Consider the following 23,289-nt stretch of genomic DNA (forward strand, 5'->3'; position numbering starts at 1 on the left):
CTCTATCTATCCCTCTATCTATCTATCCATCTATCCATCTGTCCATCTATCCCTCTATCTATCTATTATCTATCTATCTATCCCTCTATCTATCTATCTATCCCTCTATCTATCTATCCATCTATCTATCTCTCTATCTATCCCTCTATCCATCTGTCCATCTATCCCTCTATCTATCTATCTATCCCTCTATCTATCTATCTATCCCTCTATCTATCCCTCTATCTATCTATCCCTCTATCTATCTATCCATCCATCTATCCCTCTATCCATCTATCTATCTATCTATCTATCTATCTATCCCTCTATCTATCTATCCCTCTATCTATCCCTCTATCTATCTATCCATCTATCTATCCCTCTATCTATCTATCTATCTATCTATCTATCCATCCCTCTATCTATCTATCTATCTATCTATCCCTCTATCTATCCCTCTATCTATCCCTCTATCTATCCCTCTATCTATCCCTCTATCTATCCCTCTATCCCTCTATCCATCTATCTATCTATCCCTCTATCTATCTATCCCTCTATCCCTCTATCCATCTATCTATCTATCCCTCTATCTATCTATCTCTCTATCTATCCCTCTATCTATCCATCTATCCCTCTATCTATCCATCTATCTATTATCTATCTATCCCTCTATCTATCTATCTATCCCTCTATCTATCTATCTATCTATCTATCCCTCTATCTATCTATCTATCTATCTATCCCTCTATCTATCTATCTATCTATCTATCCCTCTATCTATCCCTCTATCTATCTATCCCTCTATCTATCTATCCGTCCATCTATCTATCTATCCCTCTATCTATCTATCTATCTATCTATCTATCTATCTATCTATCTATCTATCTATCCCTCTATCTATCTATCTATCTATCTATCTATCTATCTATCTATCTATCCCTCTATCTATCTATCTATCTATCCCTCTATCCCTCTATTTATCCATCCATCTATCTATCTATCTATCCAATACAGGTGTCAGCACCTGAGGGGGAATATACCCTACTCCAATACCAAGTTTTGCATTCAACTGAAAAAGGCTTGCTGTAATACGAAGGTTTGAAACGAATAATTGAATAGAGTGCCTTGTGAATATTGCCTACATGACCACATTATACATCGTCTGTATCTCCCGTATGACTAGTCCACTCATCAACATTTTGGGATCTATTTATGGCTATTTTTTTTATTTTATCTGAATCATAATTGGGATTATTACTGAATGTGTATTTTTTTCCATAATTTTACAAGTTTGTAAATTTTTAATTTTTGCAGCAGTTAAGTAAACCAGTTAAAATTGTATCCATATCTTTATTAAATAAATGCTTTGTCATGACAAAAAAAAGAAAAAAAAGAAAAAAAGAAAAAGGATCGAATGAATAACATAAATTATACGATGAATAAATAGTATACAGCAATCTTCACTTCTGTAATAAAAAGGTGAGATTTTCTCTTCTTTTATTAAAGTACAAAATGTTAAACAGAACGTACAGTTTCCATTGTGTTCAGAATTTCCCAACAAAAATTGTGCAGAGGCTTTTATGTCTGTACCCCGGTTACAATCTACCAATAACTGTATTGTAATGATGGAAGGAAAAATAGGAAAAAACCCACAAAATTAATACAACGACCTGTAAAAAACAACGGTAGTGAATATAAGACAGAAAACAAAAAAACATGGAGAAGTCTGGTTACTGATAAGGCAGAAAACGGTGGATGATTTGGCATCCAACAATGAAGTGATTGTGTTTTCACAAAAAAGTAAATATAATTAAAAAGAAAAAAAAAAAGTCTTGATGTGAAGTCCACTGGCTGGAGAAATGTGAATGATTTTTGTTTTTAAATAGTGCAAAAATACTCCTGAAGTAGTGGTTTAAAAAAAAAAAAGTCACAAAAATATTACACAAAAACAAGGCTATATTGCCGCATTAAATGATATCACTTTCACAATTTTTTTTGTTACTCCACCTGGAAACATTCTCCTACTGGCTTCAGCGCATTGCAAAAGTTCAATTAAAAATATTTACATTTTTTTTTTCTTTTTAAATCAAGCTGTGAAACGTTTCCCATGGATTGATGCTCTGCGCTGCCTGACATGAGAGGGTGATGATACCGAGAAATGATTTGCAATTCCTGAAAACTTTACAACTACAAATCTCCAGGTGTTTATCAAAATTTCATTTTCTACGAAGAGCAGAAGATTGGGATCAAACTGGACTGACGAGCGTCACCACAGGGAAGGCTCCATTAGTATAAAATGTTAGATTTCTAGGATGGAGAAAAGACAAAGGCTATGTGCCCACGCTGCGGAAAATGCGCGGATTTTGCCGCGGATTTTCCAGAAATCTGCAGCACAGCTACTCCCCAGCCATTTCTATGGCATTTGGGAAATGCTGTGCCCATGCTGCGGATTTTTCTGCAGCGGAAATAGTGCAGATTTTCGTGCTGAAAAATCTGCAACATGTCAATTATTGTTGCGGATTTTCGTGCGGATTTTGCCTATTCAATTGAATTAAAAAAAAAAAAAACGCAAAATCCGCAACAAAATCCGCGTCAAATCTGCATCAAATCCGCACAAAATCCACACCTATGAAAAGGTGCGGATTCCGGGGGAAAGCTGCGGATATTGATGCAGAAAAATCCGCAGATACAGAGTCTCGTGGGCACATGGCCTAAAAATTCTCAGGGTTTATTGGATAAAAATCTCAACAAGGGTAAAGAAAAAAAAATCACAAGCCATATAGGAAAAATATAAGTTGGAGATTATTTTAGTTTGACTTTGTAATATTCTGAAACTGAGGATAACTAAGAAAACTGAATTACAAAAAAACCAAACAGAACCCTCCTCACAACCCAAGCTTACTTTGTTACTTTGTTTCAATATTCACTTGCTAATTCCCAAACTGTTGCTGCCAAAAATAGTTACAAACAATTAAAAAAATAACAACAAAAAAATTGCTTTCTCTGCAATACGACTAATACTGACATTACAGAATCTATTTTTCTTTGCCTAATACGTAGCATTGGTTTCCTAGATTTATTATTTCTGGAATTTGCTGTATTTTTGTGACATTGAAGGGAATCTTTCAGCAGGTTTATTATATATAATCTGAGAGCACCATAATATAGGGCAAGAATACTGGGCTGCTTGCTGCAGTTTTTATACAAAATCTGTTGTCTGCTGTAGCTGCAGCAGAGCCAAGACCTCTGCTGTGTATAACCCCACCCACAATCCCTGATTGGCAGTTTCCTGTGTATAACCCCACCGAGAACTATGGTTGGCAGCTTTCTGTGTACACTGTGCAAGGTCAGCAAGCTGCCAATAAGTTGGGGTGGGGTTACACTGATTAGCTGGACTGCTTGTGAGACCAAGTCCTGCACTGATAATCTCCTGCTGATAAAATACTGATTGTATTAAAGCTACAGCACACATTCTAATAAGTGACACATCCCTTGAATCAGGATCTCTGCCCCTACATTATGCTGCTCTCTGGTTAAATGGCGACAATCTGTTGACAAATTCCCTTTAAGGCTATGTGCCCATGGGACAATGTACCCCCGGACTTTGCCACAGGTTTCCCGCAGCTGCTCCCTGGAATCCGCAGTTATCCATTGCTGCGGGATTCAAGCATTTTTGTTGCGGTAAACCTGCGAAAATCCCGGCCTCTATCTCCATAGTGGAAAGGCAGGACATCTGCAGATATTTCCGCAGGAATAATTGACATGCAGTTACGTGTGGCTGCGAGACATCCGCAGCATATTCATTTATACAGCATTCCCCAAATCCCATAGGATAACATGGGGAGTGTCTGTACTTGCGTTAACCTGCGTATTTATCTGGAAAATCCACATAAATCCGTGAGTTTTCCACGGCAAAGTCCGCGGGTACATTGTCCCGTGGGCACATAGCCTCCCAAAAATTATCCTCTTGAGCATCATCTTAACTAGCCTTCATAGACTTTGCACTTTCTACTGTTGAAAAAAACATACAAGAACCATCCTGAGCTGGACCTGTCGGCCACCAGTGATACAAAAATAAAGAGGTTCACATTTAACGAATAGTGAAGAACCAACTTTTTAAACTAATTGGGGGATGGGCAGATCGCTTTATATTTAAATGGTAATAAAGTAAAATATAATAAAAAAAAATAAATCTTAAAATCCTTCTCTACCCACTACAGTAGGTGCATTCAAAAATTCTTCTCATTAGGAAACCTGTCAGGCTATGTACAGTTAAAACTTTGTGCACCCCCAGACAACCGCAAAGCAGCGCCCTCAAAAGGAGAGCCAAAAGGCCGTATTATAGCAGAGTTATACAAAGCCGTAATACTGCAGCCATACTGTATCAATCAATCCATAAAAAAAGAATAATGGCGTTCTTCATTGAATGCCACATTACAGAGGCATTTACTTATAAGAAGAACTACTTTTTGGGAAACAAAATCTCTGGAAATCTGGGCTGTGCAGAGAAACAATATGGCGGGTGTGTAGAGGTACAATATGGAGGCTGTGTAGAGATACAATATGGCGGCTGTGCAGAGAAACAATATGGCGGGTGTGTAGAGATACAATATGGCGGCTGTGGAGAGGTACAATATGGTGGCTGTGTAGAGGTACAATATGGAGGCTGTGTAGAGATACAATATGGCGGGTGTGTAGAGGTACAATATGGAGGCTGTGTAGAGATACAATATGGTGGCTGTGTAGAGGTACAATATGGAGGCTGTGTAGAGGTACAATATGGTGGCTGTGTAGAGGTACAATATGGTGGCTGTGTAGAGGTACAATATGGAGGCTGTGTAGAGGTACAATATGGCGGCTGTGTAGAGGTACAATATGGAGGTTGTGTAGAGATACAATATGGTGGCTGTGTAGAGGTACAATATGGAGGCTGTGTAGAGATACAATATGGCGGCTGTGTAGAGGTACAATATGGAGGTTGTGTAGAGGTACAATATGGCGGCTGTGTAGAGGTACAATATGGAGGTTGTGTAGAGATACAATATGGCGGCTTTCTGTATGAAACCAAAGAGTAAGTGCTCATCACCCTTCTCATCCCGGACAGCACGAGCAGAAGCAATGGGGTTTTCTTAATGGGTAAAGCCAGCGGTCTCAAAGCAACACAGATCAAACATTTTTTGTTTTTTGCCAGGAGTAATACAAAGCTTTCAAGAAAGGACGTAACACAGATCAGAGAACATTCAGAAATTGCATCTCCCGAGGAAAATGACCCAATGTCTATCAACAGTCCCACTGAACACCCGGGGGGGGGCGCTTGGCTTCGTCAGAGTCTTTTTTTTTTTTTAAATTTTTTGCAAAGTCCACAAAATAACTCATTGTCTTGCATTTTCCATATAGAGATTAAAAGGCAGCAAATTAAGGAATGCCAAGCGTAACCATCAGCAATTCTACTTAATGATACTTGTGCCAGTCACTCAATTGTGTCAACGGGAAACATGGCGACGTCCCCCGCACTCCTCTCCAACAGCAGAACTCAGCCTCAGCTTCATAACCAAGGATGCATTCATTCTCCATCTCAGAGTTCAACACTTTCTGCTATTCAGTCCTCACCAATGGCAGGTCCTCTCCAATGGCAGGTCCGGCAGGTCCTCACCAATGGCAGGTCCGGCAGGTCCTCTCCAATGGCAGGTCCGGCAGGTCCTCACCAATGGCAGGTCCTCACCAATGGCAGGTCCGGCAGGTCCTCTCCAATGGCAGGTCCTCACCAATGGCACGCCCGGCAGGTCCTCACCAATGGCACGCCCGGCAGGTCCTCACCAATGGCACGCCCGGAAGGTCCTGTCCTTTTAAATTTTTGTCCCATTAGTCTCAATAAGTGGCAGATTCCATGAGACTCGTCACCATTCCGTCTGGATATATAATCTTCTTAAATCTTCCGGCTTTTTGGACAGTTTTCCATCCGTTTCAACTTAGTAAAAATGTCACCAATTCGGCACAAAGCTTCTCAAGAACTTCCTTATGGCTTTGTCAGACTTAGAAAAGTGGTATCTAAAGCCTTCATTTATTTAAAGCTCGAGTCACTCGACCTCCTCAGAACTCATGAGACATCAAGTAACCTTAGAAGAGATTGACTCAAAAAAATAAAAAGTTGCAGGTTGTAGCTTATCTTTTTCAACAAACTATTGAAACGTCAAAAAAACAAGAAAAAAATAAAAAACAGCACCGATATCTACTTTAGTGCCCAACTGCCCTTTAATTAAAGGAACCTGGACCAGCGGGTGAAGCCTTCAACAAAAAACAAAAACACGAAGCAGATAAAATGGGCAATTCAAAAATAGTTGGCAAGATGCTTTGGCAGAAAAAGAGGCGGAGGGGCGAGGACTTTTATTTTAACAACAATAGAAGCAAAAAAATTTAAAAAAAATCCTAAAATATATATACAAATATATATTAATAAAAACTAAAAAATAAGTCACAGCTTTTCTGCAAATAAGGCATGGAATTTATGACTGAGGAAAACAAAGTGTTAAAGAACCTGGAAGGATTCTCAGCAGACCCAGCTGTGATCAAACATGTCAGTGACCCTGTACATTGTAATTTTTAGATTTAAATGGCACAAATTCCATAGGGCCTTGGTGACACTGGCACCAGGAGTCGCCTATACCGTGCCCACACGTGGCATGGAGTCAATGTGATGAGAGATATGTGTGGAGTGCATTCTAACAAGTGTCCTGTGCCCGTAAAAATAAAAAGATACAAATAATTAAAGTGACAGGTTAGCGATTTCTAGAGCTTCAGTCAGTGAAAAACCGGCTCGAATATCACGTCCTCAAATATTTTCCTCCAAGGTCTCCTCCGTAATCAGGAGCAACTGGAGACGCGGATGAGGAGCGAAACGCGTGTCGGCTGTCTGGAGATGATTGGTCATCTCAGGTGAAGAATATTCAGGGTCAAGCCCATACAACCGAGTACGAGAGCCGTATGGAAACTAAAATATTCCACGCGTGCTCGGACAGGGACAGCGTGGAGTCAACGTGAGCTCACGGGACCTTCCCCCATTGTCAAAAATAAAGCAAAAAAAATAACAAATTACAAGCAACAGAGCGTCTCCCGGGGGCGGCCCCGATATCCTCTCTACTCTAAAGACTCGTCACTTTGTTGCCTCAAGCGTTACATTGTTCTTTATACATTGTTCTCCTTTCCTCGGCTTCTTCATCATTGTCTTTTTAATATTTCTTCTGAAGCTTTCAAGATTTTTTTTTTTTTTTGCTGTTGCCGATGAGATGAAGAAACAAAAAAATAAAAATGTAGAGATCCTTGTGGACATCTCAAGACAAAGTAACAAAAAAAAGAACACGAGTGATCACGTCCATCCAGCCATTGTAGGTCAGCGAGCGCGGATCATTCGATGTTGCTGCTGTCGAAGCTGTGGCACTGCAGGTCACCGCTGCTGTAGTCAATGCCGGGAAGCTTCAGGCCGTACTTGTCTACACACCAGCAGATGCCACGTTTACGGCCTCTGGAAGGTTTACACTGCGGAAGGAAAGGCAGAACATGGTCAGAACGTGCCACGAATAAACACAAATAGGTTTATACAGACAGTCCCAGGTTTGTAAGTTTGTAGCAGCCATCGCTTTCCTCCATCATTCTATCACACTCCACTCATCCTCATTAAAAGCACCGGACACGTTCCCAAACGCCGCAGATACGGGGCAAGTGCACAGGTCAATAGCGCTCTAAGGCATCACTCTGTAACCTGGCTACTGGGAGGATATGAACTTCATTCTTCCCTGCAGCCTCCGGTTGTCAGTCAGAGATGTGCTGGTGCAGCAGCAGTCACTGCTCAGTATATAATGAATGGCGACTGTAATCACGCCCCGACACCGACGGACAGCAGCTTCTGTACTGATGCCAACTGTCAGTCATTGTCGGGGTGCAGTTACAGCCGCCATTCACTATGTACTCAGCGGTGACTGAAGCCGTCCTGTCACATCTCTCAGTTCAGCAGCCAACCAGGTTTACAATGCTAAAAAAATGCAGATTATCCCCAGATGTAAAGGTTTAGAACCATGACAGGTTTCCTGCAACTAAATAATTAGGATAATAAAGAAAAAATCAACCCACAGAACAAAAATATATGCACTGTCCCTGTAAAGAGGCTGCCAACAGCTCTGAATATATCTACTATAATACTGCCCCTATATACAAGAATATAACTACTATAATACTGCCCCTATGTATAAGAATATAACTACTATAATATTGCCCCTATATACAAGAATATAACTACTATAATACTGCCTCCTATGTACAAGAATGTAACTACTATAATACTGCCCCTATGTACAAGAATATAACTACTATAATACTGCTCCTATGTACAAGAATATAACTGCTATAATACTGCCCCTATGTACAAGAATAGAACTACTATAATACTGCCCCTATGTACAAGAATATAACTACTATAATATTGCCCGTAGATACAAGAATATAACTACTATAATATTGCCCGTAGATACAAGAATATAACTACTATAATACTGCTCCTATGTACAAGAATATAACTACTATAATACTGCCCCCTATGTACAAGAATGTAACTACTATAATACTGCTCCTATGTACAGGAATATAACTGCTATAATACTGCCCCTATGTACAAGAATATAACTACTATAATACTGCCCTCTATGTACAAGAATAGAACTACTATAATACTGCCCCTATGTACAAGAATATAACTACTATAATACTGCTCCTATGTACAAGAATATAACTACTATAATACTGCTCCTATGTACAAGAATATAACTGCTATAATACTGCCTCTATGTACAAGAATATAACTGCTATAATACTGCTCCTATGTACAAGAATATAACTACTATAATACTGCTCCTATGTACAAGAATATAACTGCTATAATACTGCCTCTATGTACAAGAATATAACTACTATAATACTGCTCCTATGTACAAGAATATAACTACTATAATACTGCCCCCTATGTACAAGAATATAACTACTATAATACTGCCCCCTATGTACAAGAATGTAACTACTATAATACTGCTCCTATGTACAGGAATATAACTGCTATAATACTGCCCCTATGTACAAGAATATAACTACTATAATACTGCCCTCTATGTACAAGAATAGAACTACTATAATACTGCCCCTATGTACAAGAATATAACTACTATAATACTGCTCCTATGTACAAGAATATAACTACTATAATACTGCTCCTATGTACAAGAATATAACTGCTATAATACTGCCTCTATGTACAAGAATATAACTGCTATAATACTGCTCCTATGTACAAGAATATAACTACTATAATACTGCTCCTATGTACAAGAATATAACTGCTATAATACTGCCTCTATGTACAAGAATATAACTGCTATAATACTGCTCCTATGTACAAGAATATAACTGCTATAATACTGCCTCTATGTACAAGAATATAACTGCTATAATACTGCCCCCTATGTACAAGAATATAACTGCTATAATACTGCCTCCTATGTACAAGAATATATCTAATATAATACTGCCCCTATATACAAGAATATAACTACTATAATACTGCTCCTATATACAAGAATATAACTACTATAATATTGCCCCTATGTACAAGAATATAACTACTATAATACTGCCCCTATGTACAAGAATATAACTACTATAATACTGCTCCTATGTACAAGAATATAACTACTATAATACTGCTCCTATGTACAAGAATATAACTACTATAATACTGCTCCTATGTACAAGAATATAACTACTATAATACTGCCCCTATGTACAAGAATGTAACTACTACAATACTGCCCCTATGTACAAGAATATAACTACTATCATACTGCTCCTATGTACAAGAATATAACTACTATAATACTGCTCCTATGTACAAGAATATAACTACTATAATACTGCCCCTATGTACAAGAATATAACTACTATAATACTGCCCCCTATGTACAAGAATATAACTGCTATAATACTGCCTCCTATGTACAAGAATATAACTACTATAATACTGCCCCTATGTACAAGAATATAACTGCATTAATACTGCCCCTATATACAAGAATATAACTACTATAATACTGCCCCTATATACAAGAATATAACTACTATAATATTGCCCCTATGTACAAGAATATAACTACTATAATACTGCTCCTATGTACAAGAATATAACTACTATAATACTGCTCCTATGTACAAGAATATAACTGCTATAATACTGCCCCTATGTACAAGAATATAACTACTATAATACTGCCCCAATGTACAAGAATATAACTACTATAATACTGCCTTACTATAATACTGCCCCTATGTACAAGAATATAACTACTATAATACTGCTCCCTATATACAAGAATATAAGTACTATAATACTGCCCCTATGTACAAGAATATAACTTCTATTATACTGCTCCTATGTACAAGAATATAACTACTATAATACTGCCCCTATGTACAAGAATATAACTACTATAATACTGCCCCTATGTACAAGAATATAACTACTATAATACTGCCCCCTATGTACAAGAATATAACTACTATAATACTGCCCCCTATGTACAAGAATATAACTACTATAATACTGCCCCCTATGTACAAGAATATAACTACTATAATACTGCCCCTATGTACAAGAATATAACTACTATAATATTGCTCCTATGTACAAGAATATAACTATTATAATACTGCTCCTATGTACAAGAATATAACTACTATAATACTGCCCCTATGTACAAGAATACAACTACTATAATACTGCCCCTATGTACAAGAATATGACTACTATAATACTGCCCCCTACGTACAAGAATATGACTACTATAACACTCAATATTATGTCATTTGTTTTATTTTGTTGTTTTTTGTGTCTTACTTGTTTTCTTTTGAAGAACCCTTTCCGGTCACAGTTGGGGATGTAGAAGGCTCGGGGGTGCACACGATGTGACACCTTCATGTCTTGCATAACTGTTTCCATTTGTCTGCGGCAGGGGCCCTGAAAAATAAAAGCGACCATTAGAGAGTGGCGTGACCTTGGTTATTTGGGCACGGATCTTTTATTTTGTGACCTCGAGGCGTTCGGGATCTGTGGACGGGTACCAGTCTCATTACCCGCTCGGCACTCACCAGTTCGGACTCGATGCTGTACTCCGGGGAGGACAGGGTCTGGGCCTTGTTCTCTACGGCCACAATCTTGGAGACCGTCTTCTTCTTCTGCTGGTAAATGTTCAGAGCTCGGACCTTCTGCTCGGAGACCACAGGGACCACTTTACGGGAACTTGGCTTCTGGTGGAAATGGTCCTCGGTGTCTGATGTTGTTGGATCTTCCTCTCTCGATTCTCGCTCTGAAAGAACATGGGATAGAAGCGTTAGAAAGATGGATTTTGTTGACGCACAGACCAATAGCAACAAAATAAGTCGCCTCCAGTCACATCCTCAGACCAGGACAGACGTACAAGCTGCAGGCGGTGTCTTTAACCCTGACTTCTGCACATATTGTGCCCTTGATGTGTGGATCCACGTTGACTCCAGACTAGGTGAAGCTTGCAGTCTAATGCTCCAGAAAGCTTGTGCTTCGGGGAGAACTTTTTGAAGTTGACTAATCTCATAATAAAAGTTTTTGAACTTTAAAATGAAACCCAAACATACTTAGCAAAAAACATAGAAGCCCGAGGGGTTCAGTGACCTGACGGGATTAAAGTCTGTGACCCCCGCACAGCTTAAAAAAAAAAAAAAAAATAATAATAATACAAAAACCCCAGAAAAAGCAGCAGCTGAGGCTGATCCCACTAGAGGGCGACAACGCCCGACACTTCGCGGTCACACGCCGCACGCTATACACCCGGATTCTGAACGCTCAGGTTGTGTCTTCTCCAGGACAAGCCCTTGAAATCTTGGTCTAGTTTGTTTCTTTTACACAATCAATAAAAATCATGTCAGCGCTAAAAGCCAATGTTTTAATGGTTCTGCAGCTAATTTTTTAGGCAAAAACCCTTAATTGCCTAGGGGTGGGTATATTCATATGTATAATATATAGAATAATTAATCCTATATATAAAATTTTTTTGCGCTGAACCACAACAATATATACTTGGATAAAAAAATAATGATAAAATACTATTTTTATCCAAGTACGGTATATATTGTTGTGGTTCAGTGCAATTTTTTTTATATATAGGATTAATTATTCTATATATTATACATATGAATATGTTTCTTTTACACAATCACTGACCGGACTTTCAGAACCTTCTAAAGTGAAGTTGCCCTCGTACAGGGCCCTGCGATTATTAGGAATAAGAAGTTGTATAATGGACACGTTGTAGCGGTTACATCCATCCTCTGTCACAGCTTTGCTACATTGTTGCCGCTTACATAATGCAGCCTTATCCAGCTGTAGGTAACAATCCGTGCCCTAAAGACTCTCCGGGGTCCATGGTTGACCCTGACTTTTAACCTATCCAATTACGAAGAGGATGGGGGAGGGGTATAGCACTTCTAACTGTTGGGACCCATCAAAATTGACAGAATTGCTGCAAAAAGGAGTTTGTTAGAAACCAGAATTTTTCTATTATGTGAAGGTTTTTAAGAATTTCCAGGCTCAGATTGACCCCCTAAGTACCACACATATTCCACTGCTGGGTCCATGTTCTCTCCCCAGAGGAGCCTGTCACATAGAGATTTGATCAAAACTCGCAGAGTGTCATGGCGGCATCAGACGCCGTTCACACTACAGATTCTGACAATGCGCCTGATGGTTTCTCTGGTGTTTGTAAGTTACACAGGCATCGACCAGTTGTGTGCTCAGTCATGGGCAGGCTAGCAAGAGTTAACCTCCGCTAGCCTGATGGTTACCTCTGGGATCATGTGTTGTTGGAAGCCTATCATAGTTACCCCCCGCCTTTAAGATGGTGGAATCTGTCTTCCCATGCCGACTATAGTTTACTGCTGTTTTGGTCTCTGTGCTGTTGTGTTCCAGTCCTGCTGGTGATTATATTACATTTTGCTTTGAGTTGTTGTGGAGTTTACTTGTTGTTTTATTGTTTCCTCCCTGCTCTTATTTTCCTCCTTATCTCTTATACCTCTGTATGAATAGAGTTTTGGTTTCCTCTGTTTGTCTATCACTGTTGGTTTTATCATACTTGTGTCCGGGCCCTCACCTGGGGGAGGGGGTATAACATCAGGACTGGTTTGGAGCAGGGCCAGGAAGGCGGCTCAGACATCCTCACCTTCAGAGGTACCTCTGAGATCAGGGATAGCTGGGGTCCCGTAGCCTAGGGCCAATCTAGAAGCCCCTGTTCACCCCGATCATCATGACAGAGCCTTAATAAAAGCCTCACTGGTTGTCATCGAAATTTAAAAGGAAAAGAAATAGCGCCCCCTCTGTCCATGGGTTACCTGTGGCTATTAACTTCGCTCAGCTGAAATACAGTCAGGTTGTGACTTGGTGCAGACGCAGTTTGAGGTTTATTTTATCCATGTAAAATATTATTAGGACCCGATAGAGGCTAAACTATAAATATTGACTTCGGCCCTTAGGGCAGTATTCACACTTATTCCCACTGTGTAGGACACTCTGGAGGAATCCACGGCTGCCGATATTAGACCCAGTCTGCACAGAACCCAAGCTGCAGTACCACAAACAACCTGTAGACCGGAGTGGAGCTAGTTTACATCTCCGGCAGTTATGTTTTTATGATCCTGGAAAATCCCTTTAAATGACGCAATTTTTACCACTTGAAGGACGCCAGTGCCAGAGGTTTTCCCATTTAATCCCAGAAGCACAACGCCAACCCCCGGTTATCCGGAGCCGCCCCCATCATCCTATAAGACAATATTTAAGGCTGGATTAGTGGTCGGGACCAGTATGCCCATCATAATCTGGAGAGCCCCTCCTCACTTTCCATTCTCTTGTCACCATGACCCTGCGGTCAGCTATTCAATACTCTGTGAAAAGAGCGATGACATTCACACAGCCTCCTAAGTATCCAATTCTGCATCACTACCCCCAACCACAAAGCCAAGAGAAAACAAAACTCAATTACCACCCGCTCAATAGACCCCTGTCCTTTATGCTGTGGGGTGCAGCCTTCACCTCGGGGCCGGGGGTCAGGCCGGTGAATGGCACAGAAGGGCGCTGTAATGAAGATGACACTTAGGGAGAGAATGTGTAAGTAAACATGGCCCGGCCTTCCCTCCTGTCCACCTGGACTCTACAGACAAGTCATCACAGCTGCGGCCCAGCCGGACAGCTGCTCATCCGGCTACCTGCAATAAGACACGTGGGACCCCGGCGCTCACACGCCATCATGCCACCAGTTCTGGAGCGCCGACGTATGTTCAGAGCCAATAATCAATATAATTTTGGTATAACACCATCTCATGCGTACGGACATCTATAGCCATGTAAGAGGGTCCACCGGTAACAAAGTGTTCACTCATCCGTTTTCTTATCTACCATAGACATTAATGAAGAGAAGACAGAGTAGGGATCGGAGACGGCCACAGAGTACGGAGCGGAGACGGCCACAGAGTAGGGATCGGAGACGGCCACAGAGTAGGGATCGGAGACGGCCACAGAGTAGGGAGCGGAGACGGCCACAGAGTAGGGAGCGGAGACGGCCACAGAGTAGGGAGCGGAGACGGCCACAGAGTAGGGAGCGGAGACGGCCACAGAGTAGGGAGCGGAGACGGCCACAGAGTAGGGAGCGGAGACGGCCACAGAGTAGGGAGCGGAAACGGCCACAGAGTAGGGAGCGGAGACGGCCACAGAGTAGGGAGCGGAGACGGCCACAGAGTAGGGAGCGGAGACGGCCACAGAGTAAAGAGCGGAAACGGCCACAGAGTAGGGAGCGGAAACGGCCACAGACTAAAGATCGGAGACGGCCACAGACTAAAGATCGGAGACGGCCACAGACTAAAGATCGGAGATGGCCACAGACTAAAGATCGGAGACGGCCACAGAGTAAAGAGCGGAGACGGCCACAGAGTAAAGATCGGAGGCGGCCACAGACTAAAGATCGGAGACGGCCACAGACTAAAGATCGGAGACGGCCACAGACTAAAGATCGGAGACGGCCACAGAGTAAAGATCGGAGACGGCCACAGAGTAAAGATCGGAGACGGCCACAGAGTAAAGATCGGAGACGGCCACAGAGTAAAGATCGGAGACGGCCACAGACTAAAGATCGGAGACGGCCACAGACTAAAGATCGGAGACGGCCACAGACTAAAGATCGGAGACGGCCACAGAGTAAAGATCGGAGACGGCCACAGACTAAAGATCGGAGACGGCCACAGAGTAAAGATCGGAGACGGCCACAGACTAAAGATCGGAGACGGCCACAGAGTAAAGATCGGAGACGGCCACAGAGTAAAGATCGGAGACGGCCACAGAGTAAAGATCGGAGACGGCCACAGAGTAAAGATCGGAGACGGCCACAGAGTAAAGATCGGAGACGGCCACAGACTAAAGATCGGAGACGGCCACAGAGTAAAGATCGGAGACGGCCACAGACTAAAGATCGGAGACGGCCACAGAGTAAAGATCGGAGACGGCCACAGACTAAAGATCGGAGACGGCCACAGAGTAAAGATCGGAGACGGCCACAGAGTAAAGATCGGAGACGGCCACAGAGTAAAGATCGGAGACGGCCACAGAGTAAAGATCGGAGACGGCCACAGAGTAAAGATCGGAGACGGCCACAGACTAAAGATCGGAGACGGCCACAGACTAAAGATCGGAGACGGCCACAGACTAAAGATCGGAGACGGCCACAGACTAAAGATCGGAGACGGCCACAGAGTAAATAGCGGAGACGGCCAAAGATTAAAGATCGGAGACGGCCACAGACTAAAGATCGGAGACGGCCACAGAGTAAAGATCGGAGACGTCCACAGAGTAAAGATCGGAGATGGCCACAGACTAAAGATCGGAGACGGCCACAGACTAAAGATCGGAGACGGCCACAGACTAAAGATCGGAGACGGCCACAGAGTAAAGATCGGAGACGGCCAAAGACTAAAGATCGGAGACGGCCACAGACTAAACATCGGAGACGGCCACAGACTAAAGATCGGAGACGTCCACAGAGTAAAGATCGGAGACGGCCACAGAGTAAAGATGGGAGACGGCCACAGAGTAAAGATGGGAGACGGCCACAGAGTAAAGAGCGGAGACGGCTATCTTCGTTTTTAGGATTGGTCAGATGACATGAAACCAACTTAATGATGGACTTTGGCTGGAGTTCTACATTGGCTGCTGCTAAAATTAATGGGATATTTCATTTTTCCCATGCACTAGATAATAGGTCACTGATCACCAGAACTAGACACACATGGCCCCGTTTTTCCTTGTTGGTCTCTTGGCTAGTAAACCATGGCCAGGAAGAGGTGAATGAAATGGCCAGTTATGAATGAAGTGGCAGGACGATGCCACAACCGGGCACTCCAGTCACCTCCTTCTGGTCATGGTTTACTAGCCAGGGGACCAACAAGGAAAGATGGGGACACGTGTCTAGTTCTGGGGATCAGCGGAGACTCACACAAATCTAAGAGCCATCATCTACCCAGTGGAAATACTGACCCCCCATGAATCATGGCTGCAGCCACTGTGGAGCTCCAGCTAATGTACATCCTTCAGGGGGTCCACAACCTCCAATCAATCTGGAAACTGGTGGTGACCAGTAACTGCAACATTAAAGGGGTTGTCCACATCAATAGTGTCTTACACCTCAGCCGAGGGGGTGTTACAGGGGGTCTGTGGTAATACACTTGTGTGACGGCTGCTGCATCTCGTGCTCTTGTCCCTGAGCTCCTCCATTCTGGATGAGATTCCCTATTCCCTGTTTGTAGATCTACTCTTTAGTCAAGTGGGTGTGGTCCTCAACATCTCTGTGGGAGTTTTCTTGAGAACCACGCCCAATTGGCTACAACAACTAGTTTTACATATAGAGGCGGACACATCTCGGGCAGGATTGGGGAAAACAGCGGCATTTACACCAGTGAAAACCCAAACAAAAACCCTTTATGGCAGGTGACAGGTGCACACATATCTGGTCTCCGCACGTCCTCCTCTGGGGTCATCATGTAACCGCTGCAGCCAATCAGTGGCGCCTGGAAAACACAGCCTCTTGGCTTTCTTCCGCCATAGAAGGAACAGGTCAGTGACCTCCGATTGGCCGCAGCAATTCACGTGAGATCTCCAGCCAGAAAATGAAGACCCCTGGGGGGCACGGCTGCGGACACCACAGGGGTCTAGTGGGTGACTATGAACATTTGTTTTTTCTTTTAAAGACCACCCTGGGACGATTTTTACAAACAATATTGCAGTGGACAATGACTAACACAAAGTGACAGAATGTAGCATTACAGCCGGGCCGCCGCCGGCAATGTGACTTGTAGCAGTCGTTTCTTGGCATCAGCCATAATATTACAAAATTCTTTGCCCCGTTGAGAGGAAAAATAACGCAACACAACAAGGGCCGGAAAATCGAAATCTGATCAAAACGGATGTAAAATTGAGACACACGAACCGAGCGGAGGTGCATCCAACATGGAGTCTACGAGCCGCGAGGATCAGGTTTACGGATGGAGCCGGTGCCGCTGCCGGTGCTCAATATCTAACAATATCCACAAATCCACTTGTGACTGGAACGTCTCGGATCTTGTCTGTTTCTCGCTTTTTCCTTCTTGGTTTTATATCTGAAAACACTGAAGGTTCCTCCTCCTCCGCCAATCAAAGACCCTTTCATTGCCAGGGGGACTGCAGAGCTTTGGATTTATGGCACCTCTGGGAGAGAATGGGTGAAGCCACAGTTGGTCCTCTATTACACAACCATGACCCCGACCAGAGACAAGTAACCTTGTTCCACGTGCAGCCGTGAGGCACACAATCCCCCCTTGTTCAGGACCTGGCCTCCATTCGCAATTACGTGTTGAAAAGCATGGCCTGTGTGAGACGTACAGGATTTGTCTAGCTTTACATGGGAGTTGGAGTAATGGTCTGTGTGTTCTGGCTTCTCACCAGTTCCAAGCCTCCATTTGTGAGCCCCTCGTGCTGCTCCGCGCCCCCCTTCCCAAACCATTTTTATGTGACTGCAGTCACCGTGGGCACATGCCATGGCTCTCACAAAAAAATCAGAAAATCCCCAAACCCAGCGCTTAGGTCTATTACAGTGCGTTACTTCTCAGGATCCTGCGTCCAAGTCCTGGGAACTACGTGGTAAGTAACTGAATAATGGGAGCTCAGATGGAGCAGAGCCGATATTGTCACTTTCTATCAGCAAAACTTCTAAAATACTCCAGAGGTTTGGACTTCGAAAAGCTAAAATGTGACCAAATGTCAGAGCGATGCAACGGCATCCTCAGCACCGCAGCAATGCCACCTTTAGAAAACGAACGGATACTAGTAACAAAACTAAAAATACAGATACTAATCCCGCTCCACTCTCCTTAGCGATTGGCTGCAGCGGTAAAGTGCAGTGGAGATCCCAACGCCCATCAGACCAAAACTTCTGACAAGTTTCAATGATGTCAAACATTTTCTGTAAGGGCAGATATTCCAACGTGAAGGGAATGAATCAGAGATTTGTGCAACCTGGGTGCTCAGGTGACATCCCGAAAAGTCCTGAATGGAACCCGAGACCCCAGAGGGCAAGGAAATTAGTGGAGCTTCTGTCCATGGCCGAAGAGCACCGACCCGGACCATGGTCACGTGAAGGCATCCGCCCGTCCAAGTATTGAGGTTATACCTTCATGCTCTACCTCGGGAGTGTTCGGATCTGCCAGGATTAAGGTTCTGGCATGAGATGCTCCTAGAAGAAAGGTCTACTCGGAATCTATTGTTGCTAATGGACCATACCATTTTGCACATTTTTTTTACTTAGAGTATCACTGGAGCCCCCTGTATCACCCCTGGACATGACTCAAACAAAGCCTAGAAGACAAGAAAGTCAGTCACAAAATGCTCAATGTACAGGCGGACACAGACGGAAAACAGCCCCTGTGCAAAAACAGTAATTGGGCACTTTGCGGTGCAATAACTCAACAAATTGCAAAATTCCACCAACTTTGGAGGTAAAAATGGGTCCCCAACTTCTCGGGCTCCTGTTGCACCAATGATATGTTCATCCCTCCAATGTATTTATGAAAGTGTCAATATTAGGGGAAAGAAACGACAAAAGTATCACATATTACAGAGTGCAAACTCCACAGAACTTCCAATGTTCTGGAATCGTCTTCCTGGCCAAGACTTGACCAACATCTATTATACAGGATCTCCTACTTGGTGACATTCTTGACCCATCAAGAAGAAACTCCTTGATCAGTGATGGTCCATGACTTGGCATCATCAGAACAAAGGACTCTACTGGAGATTGTGCCGACACTGGAGACTGCGCCCACACCGGATAGACTGTGCCGACCCCGGAAACTGCGCCCATACCGGATAGTCTGCGCCCACACCGGATAGACTGCGCCGACCCCGGAAACTGCGCCCACGCCGGAGACTGCGCCCACACCAGAGACTGCGCCCACACCGGATAGACTGCGCCCACACCGGATAGACTGCGCCCACACCGGAGACTGCGCCCACACCGGATAGACTGCGCCCACACCGGATAGACTGCGCCCACACCAGAGACTGCGCCCACACCAGAGACTGCGCCCACACCGGATAGTCTGCGCCCACACCGGATAGTCTGCGCCCACACCGGATAGTCTGCGCCCACACCGGATAGTCTGCGCCCACACCGGATAGTCTGCGCCCACACCGGATAGACTGCGCCCACACCGGATAGTCTGCGCCCACTCCAGACACTGCGCCCACTCCAGACACTGCGCCCACTCCAGACACTGCGCCCACACCGGATAGACTGCGCCGACCCCCGAAACTGCGCCCACACCAGAGACTGTGCCCACACCAGAGACTGTGCGGAATCAGGCTTGGCGATCTCCAATGTTGACGTTGATCTCAGTAGGGATCTATCACATCTGTGAACTGTATGGGAGAACCGTCAATGTCTGAGATCATCAAGTAAAGGCCAAAAAGAGCACGACGTCCCACCAATGCGACCTTGTACTCTGTTCTTATGGTGTGCATCGAGGTCTATCATCCCTTGGAGCCAGATTAAGGTTCCAAACTACTTTTCTGATAGCTACGTCCCCAAATCTTTCCATTTTACACCATTTATATCAATGTTGCAGACTTTATAGAGCGCGCTTCATCTGGAATCTTGTGACTGATAAAATAAAGCCCCAGACTATATATATTCCCATCCCTTGAGTTAACTTGCAGATGTTCGCGGCAGGAAGGACGGTGCAGCGAATCCTCCTAGATTATCAGAGCAGTTTTTAAATAGCCTGTGTGACAGCTCGGAGGGTCGGAGGTCGCCAGGATGAAATGAAATAGACTCATCGCTCTGTATGTCGGATTTCACCATGGATATCAGCTGTGGAAACATGACCTCTCCAGTATCTGAGAGGCTCTCAAACAAAATCAGGCCTCGATTGTCTTCTCTGCATACACACCTGCTGCACCCTGCACCCGTCAGCAAACACCCCTGCAGCATAAGCAATAAGCCACCCGGCTATTTACTGCCCCAGGAGCCCGGGGCCCTCACACAGACACAGAGAGCAGAGCAGGTGCAGGGCTTATATTCCGCACCGCCACATTGCACTTTATGGCCGCAGCCACTGGATATATGTAATGGATGCAGCTGTGCAGAGCGATAGAAAACTACATAGAAAGCAGATTATTCATTCTAAATCACTACCTTCAGTCACTTTCTGAAAATTTGGGTTTTAAAGGGGTTGAAGCTTCTACTTTTTCTGACGATGCATTTCATAACTTTCCCCTAAGGAGTTAAAATGAAGGGTCTACCAGTTTTGAGGGTCTCTGGGTTTTAAACTTATTGCATTAAAATGATCAAGGTTTGCCATGTTTATACTATTGTAGCTGGGGGCGCTATTGCATGGAGGATTATGGAAAATAGCTGCTGCCAGTGGTGGTGGAAAGTGGTACTGCAAGTGATAGAAATCACATTTATGCATCTCTTTGGTTTTGGATCTCCTCAACTTCAGCCCCTGCCTGACCTTAACTGCTGTGTAATTTCAATAAGATGTGGAGATTGAATGGCGCATCTTAGGCTGCTTTCACACATCCGGTTTGAGCAGTGCGGCTCAATCCGGCTGTAAACCTATGCAACGGATGCGGCGAAAACACCGCATCCTTTGCATAAGTTTTTACATGCGGCCCGTCCGTTTTTTCCGGTTGCGGCACACTACTGAGCATGTGCAGTGGAACAAACCGCATGCGGCGGCCGGATGCGTTTTTTTCCGCATCGCGCCGCATCTGGCGTCCATAGGCATGCATTGAAAAATGCGCCGCAGCAGCCGGATGCGGCACGATGCGTTTTTTTTTTTGCCGGACAAAAAAACGTTGCAAGCTACGTTGCCTCCGGCCGCCGCTTTAACTAATTTTGCCGCATCCGGAAAAAAACGGATGCAACGCAAAGCCATCAGGTACAATCCGGTAACAATGCAAATCTATGGGGGTAAAACGGACGGATGCGGTACCGGATCCGTTTTAGGCTAGTTTCACACTTGCGTTGAACGGTATCCGTTGCACTGCGTTGTGTAACGGATGCAACGGATGTGTTACATATAGTGGCACAACGGATGCTGCAAAACAACGCAATTCGTTTAGATTTTTTTTTTTTACAGTTTTACCAGCGGCAGACTATTGTGAACGATCAGCTGATCGCTCCCAGTAGCCGGCCGCCGGGTGATCAGCTGATCGCTCCCAGTAGCCGGCCGCCGGGTGATCAGCTGATTGCTCCCAGTAGCCGGCCGCCGGGTGATCAGCTGATCGCTCCCAGTAGCCGGCCGCCGGGTGATCAGCTGATCGCTCCCAGTAGCCGGCCGCCGGGTGATCAGCTGATCGCTCCCAGTAGCCGGCCGCCGGGTGATCAGCTGATCGCTCCCAGTAGCCGGCCGCCGGGTGATCAGCTGATCGCTCCCAGTAGCCGGCCGCCGGGTGATCAGCTGATTGCTCCCAGTAGCCGGCCGCCGGGTGATCAGCTGGTCGCTCCCTGCAGCCGGCCGCCGGGTGATCAGCTGATCGCTCCCAGTAGCCGGCCGCCGGGTGATCAGCTGATCGCTCCCAGTAGCCGGCCGCCGGGTGATCAGCTGATTGCTCCCAGTAGCCGGCCGCCGGGTGATCAGCTGATCGCTCCCAGTAGCCGGCCGCCGGGTGATCAGCTGATCGCTCCCAGTAGCCGGCCGCCGGGTGATCAGCTGATCGCTCCCAGTAGCCGGCCGCCGGGTGATCAGCTGATCGCTCCCAGTAGCCGGCCGCCGGGTGATCAGCTGATTGCTCCCAGTAGCCGGCCGCCGGGTGATCAGCTGGTCGCTCCCTGCAGCCGACCGCCGGTGATCAGCTGAGCGCTGTGACTTGCCGGCCGCCGAGTGATCAGCTGAGCGCTGTGACTTGCCGGCGGCCGGGCATGCCGGTGGCCGGTCGCTCAGCTGAGCGCTGTCGCTTGCCGACGGCCGGGCGCACAGCTGAACGTTCGGCCACCGCGAGCCAAAATAAAGTTCGATTTAAAAAAAAAAAAAAAGAGCATGCGCAGTGAAATCCAGAGGATTCCACTGCTCAAAATAACGTTACATGCTGCGTTCCTCCCGCTGGGCGGAAACAACGGAGCGTCGCCCAGCGGAAGCAAAGTAGGTCCTTTTAGTACAATCCGTCACCCATACAAGTCTATGGGAAACAGCGGAATCCGTTAACGGATTCCGCTGTTTTCCAAAAGGGCGGATTGTAACGGAAGGAAATAAACGCAAGTGTGAAAGTATCCTTACCCATTTTTTTCCAGATTGTACCTGATGGAAAAAAACTGATGTGTGAAAGTAGCCTTAGGCTAGGTTGAATCCGCTGGGTCCGTTGCTGCGTCGTTTTGATGCATCCATTATTTTTGTGTTGTCAACGGATGCAACAGGTCCGTTATTTCACAGGAATCCGTTAGCTGATTCCTGTGAAATAACGGACCTGTTGCATCCGTTTGGCGTCCGTCTAACGGAATGCGTCGGCTCTGTTTTTGGTTTTTTTTTTCCACTTTTTTTCATTTTGGGCATGCTCAGTAGAAATTAGCGGAATCCAACGGCGGATTCCATTGTAAAGCACTTTGCAACAGAATCCGCCAACATAGGGAGCCATTATAACTATTGACGGATGTAACAGAATCCACCGCTCGGCGT

General features: G+C 44.6%; 1 protein-coding gene across 1 annotated transcript in view; it reads right to left on the reverse strand.

The window, feature by feature from the left end:
• Positions 1-1,309: 1,309 nt before the first annotated feature.
• Positions 1,310-23,289, reverse strand: part of IGFBP5 (insulin like growth factor binding protein 5) — a 28,062-nt gene continuing 6,082 nt past the window's right edge. The window contains exons 2-4 of the mRNA XM_075317046.1: positions 11,161-11,378; positions 10,910-11,029; positions 1,310-7,512 (exon numbers count right to left, since the gene is read on the reverse strand). Of these exons, the coding sequence (XP_075173161.1) occupies positions 7,381-7,512; positions 10,910-11,029; positions 11,161-11,378 (470 nt within the window). The 3' untranslated portion in view covers positions 1,310-7,380. The remainder of the gene's footprint in view (positions 7,513-10,909; positions 11,030-11,160; positions 11,379-23,289) is intronic.

Source organism: Anomaloglossus baeobatrachus, chromosome 7 (genome assembly GCF_048569485.1).
Source record: "Anomaloglossus baeobatrachus isolate aAnoBae1 chromosome 7, aAnoBae1.hap1, whole genome shotgun sequence".
Taxonomy (NCBI): Eukaryota; Metazoa; Chordata; class Amphibia; order Anura; family Aromobatidae; genus Anomaloglossus; species Anomaloglossus baeobatrachus.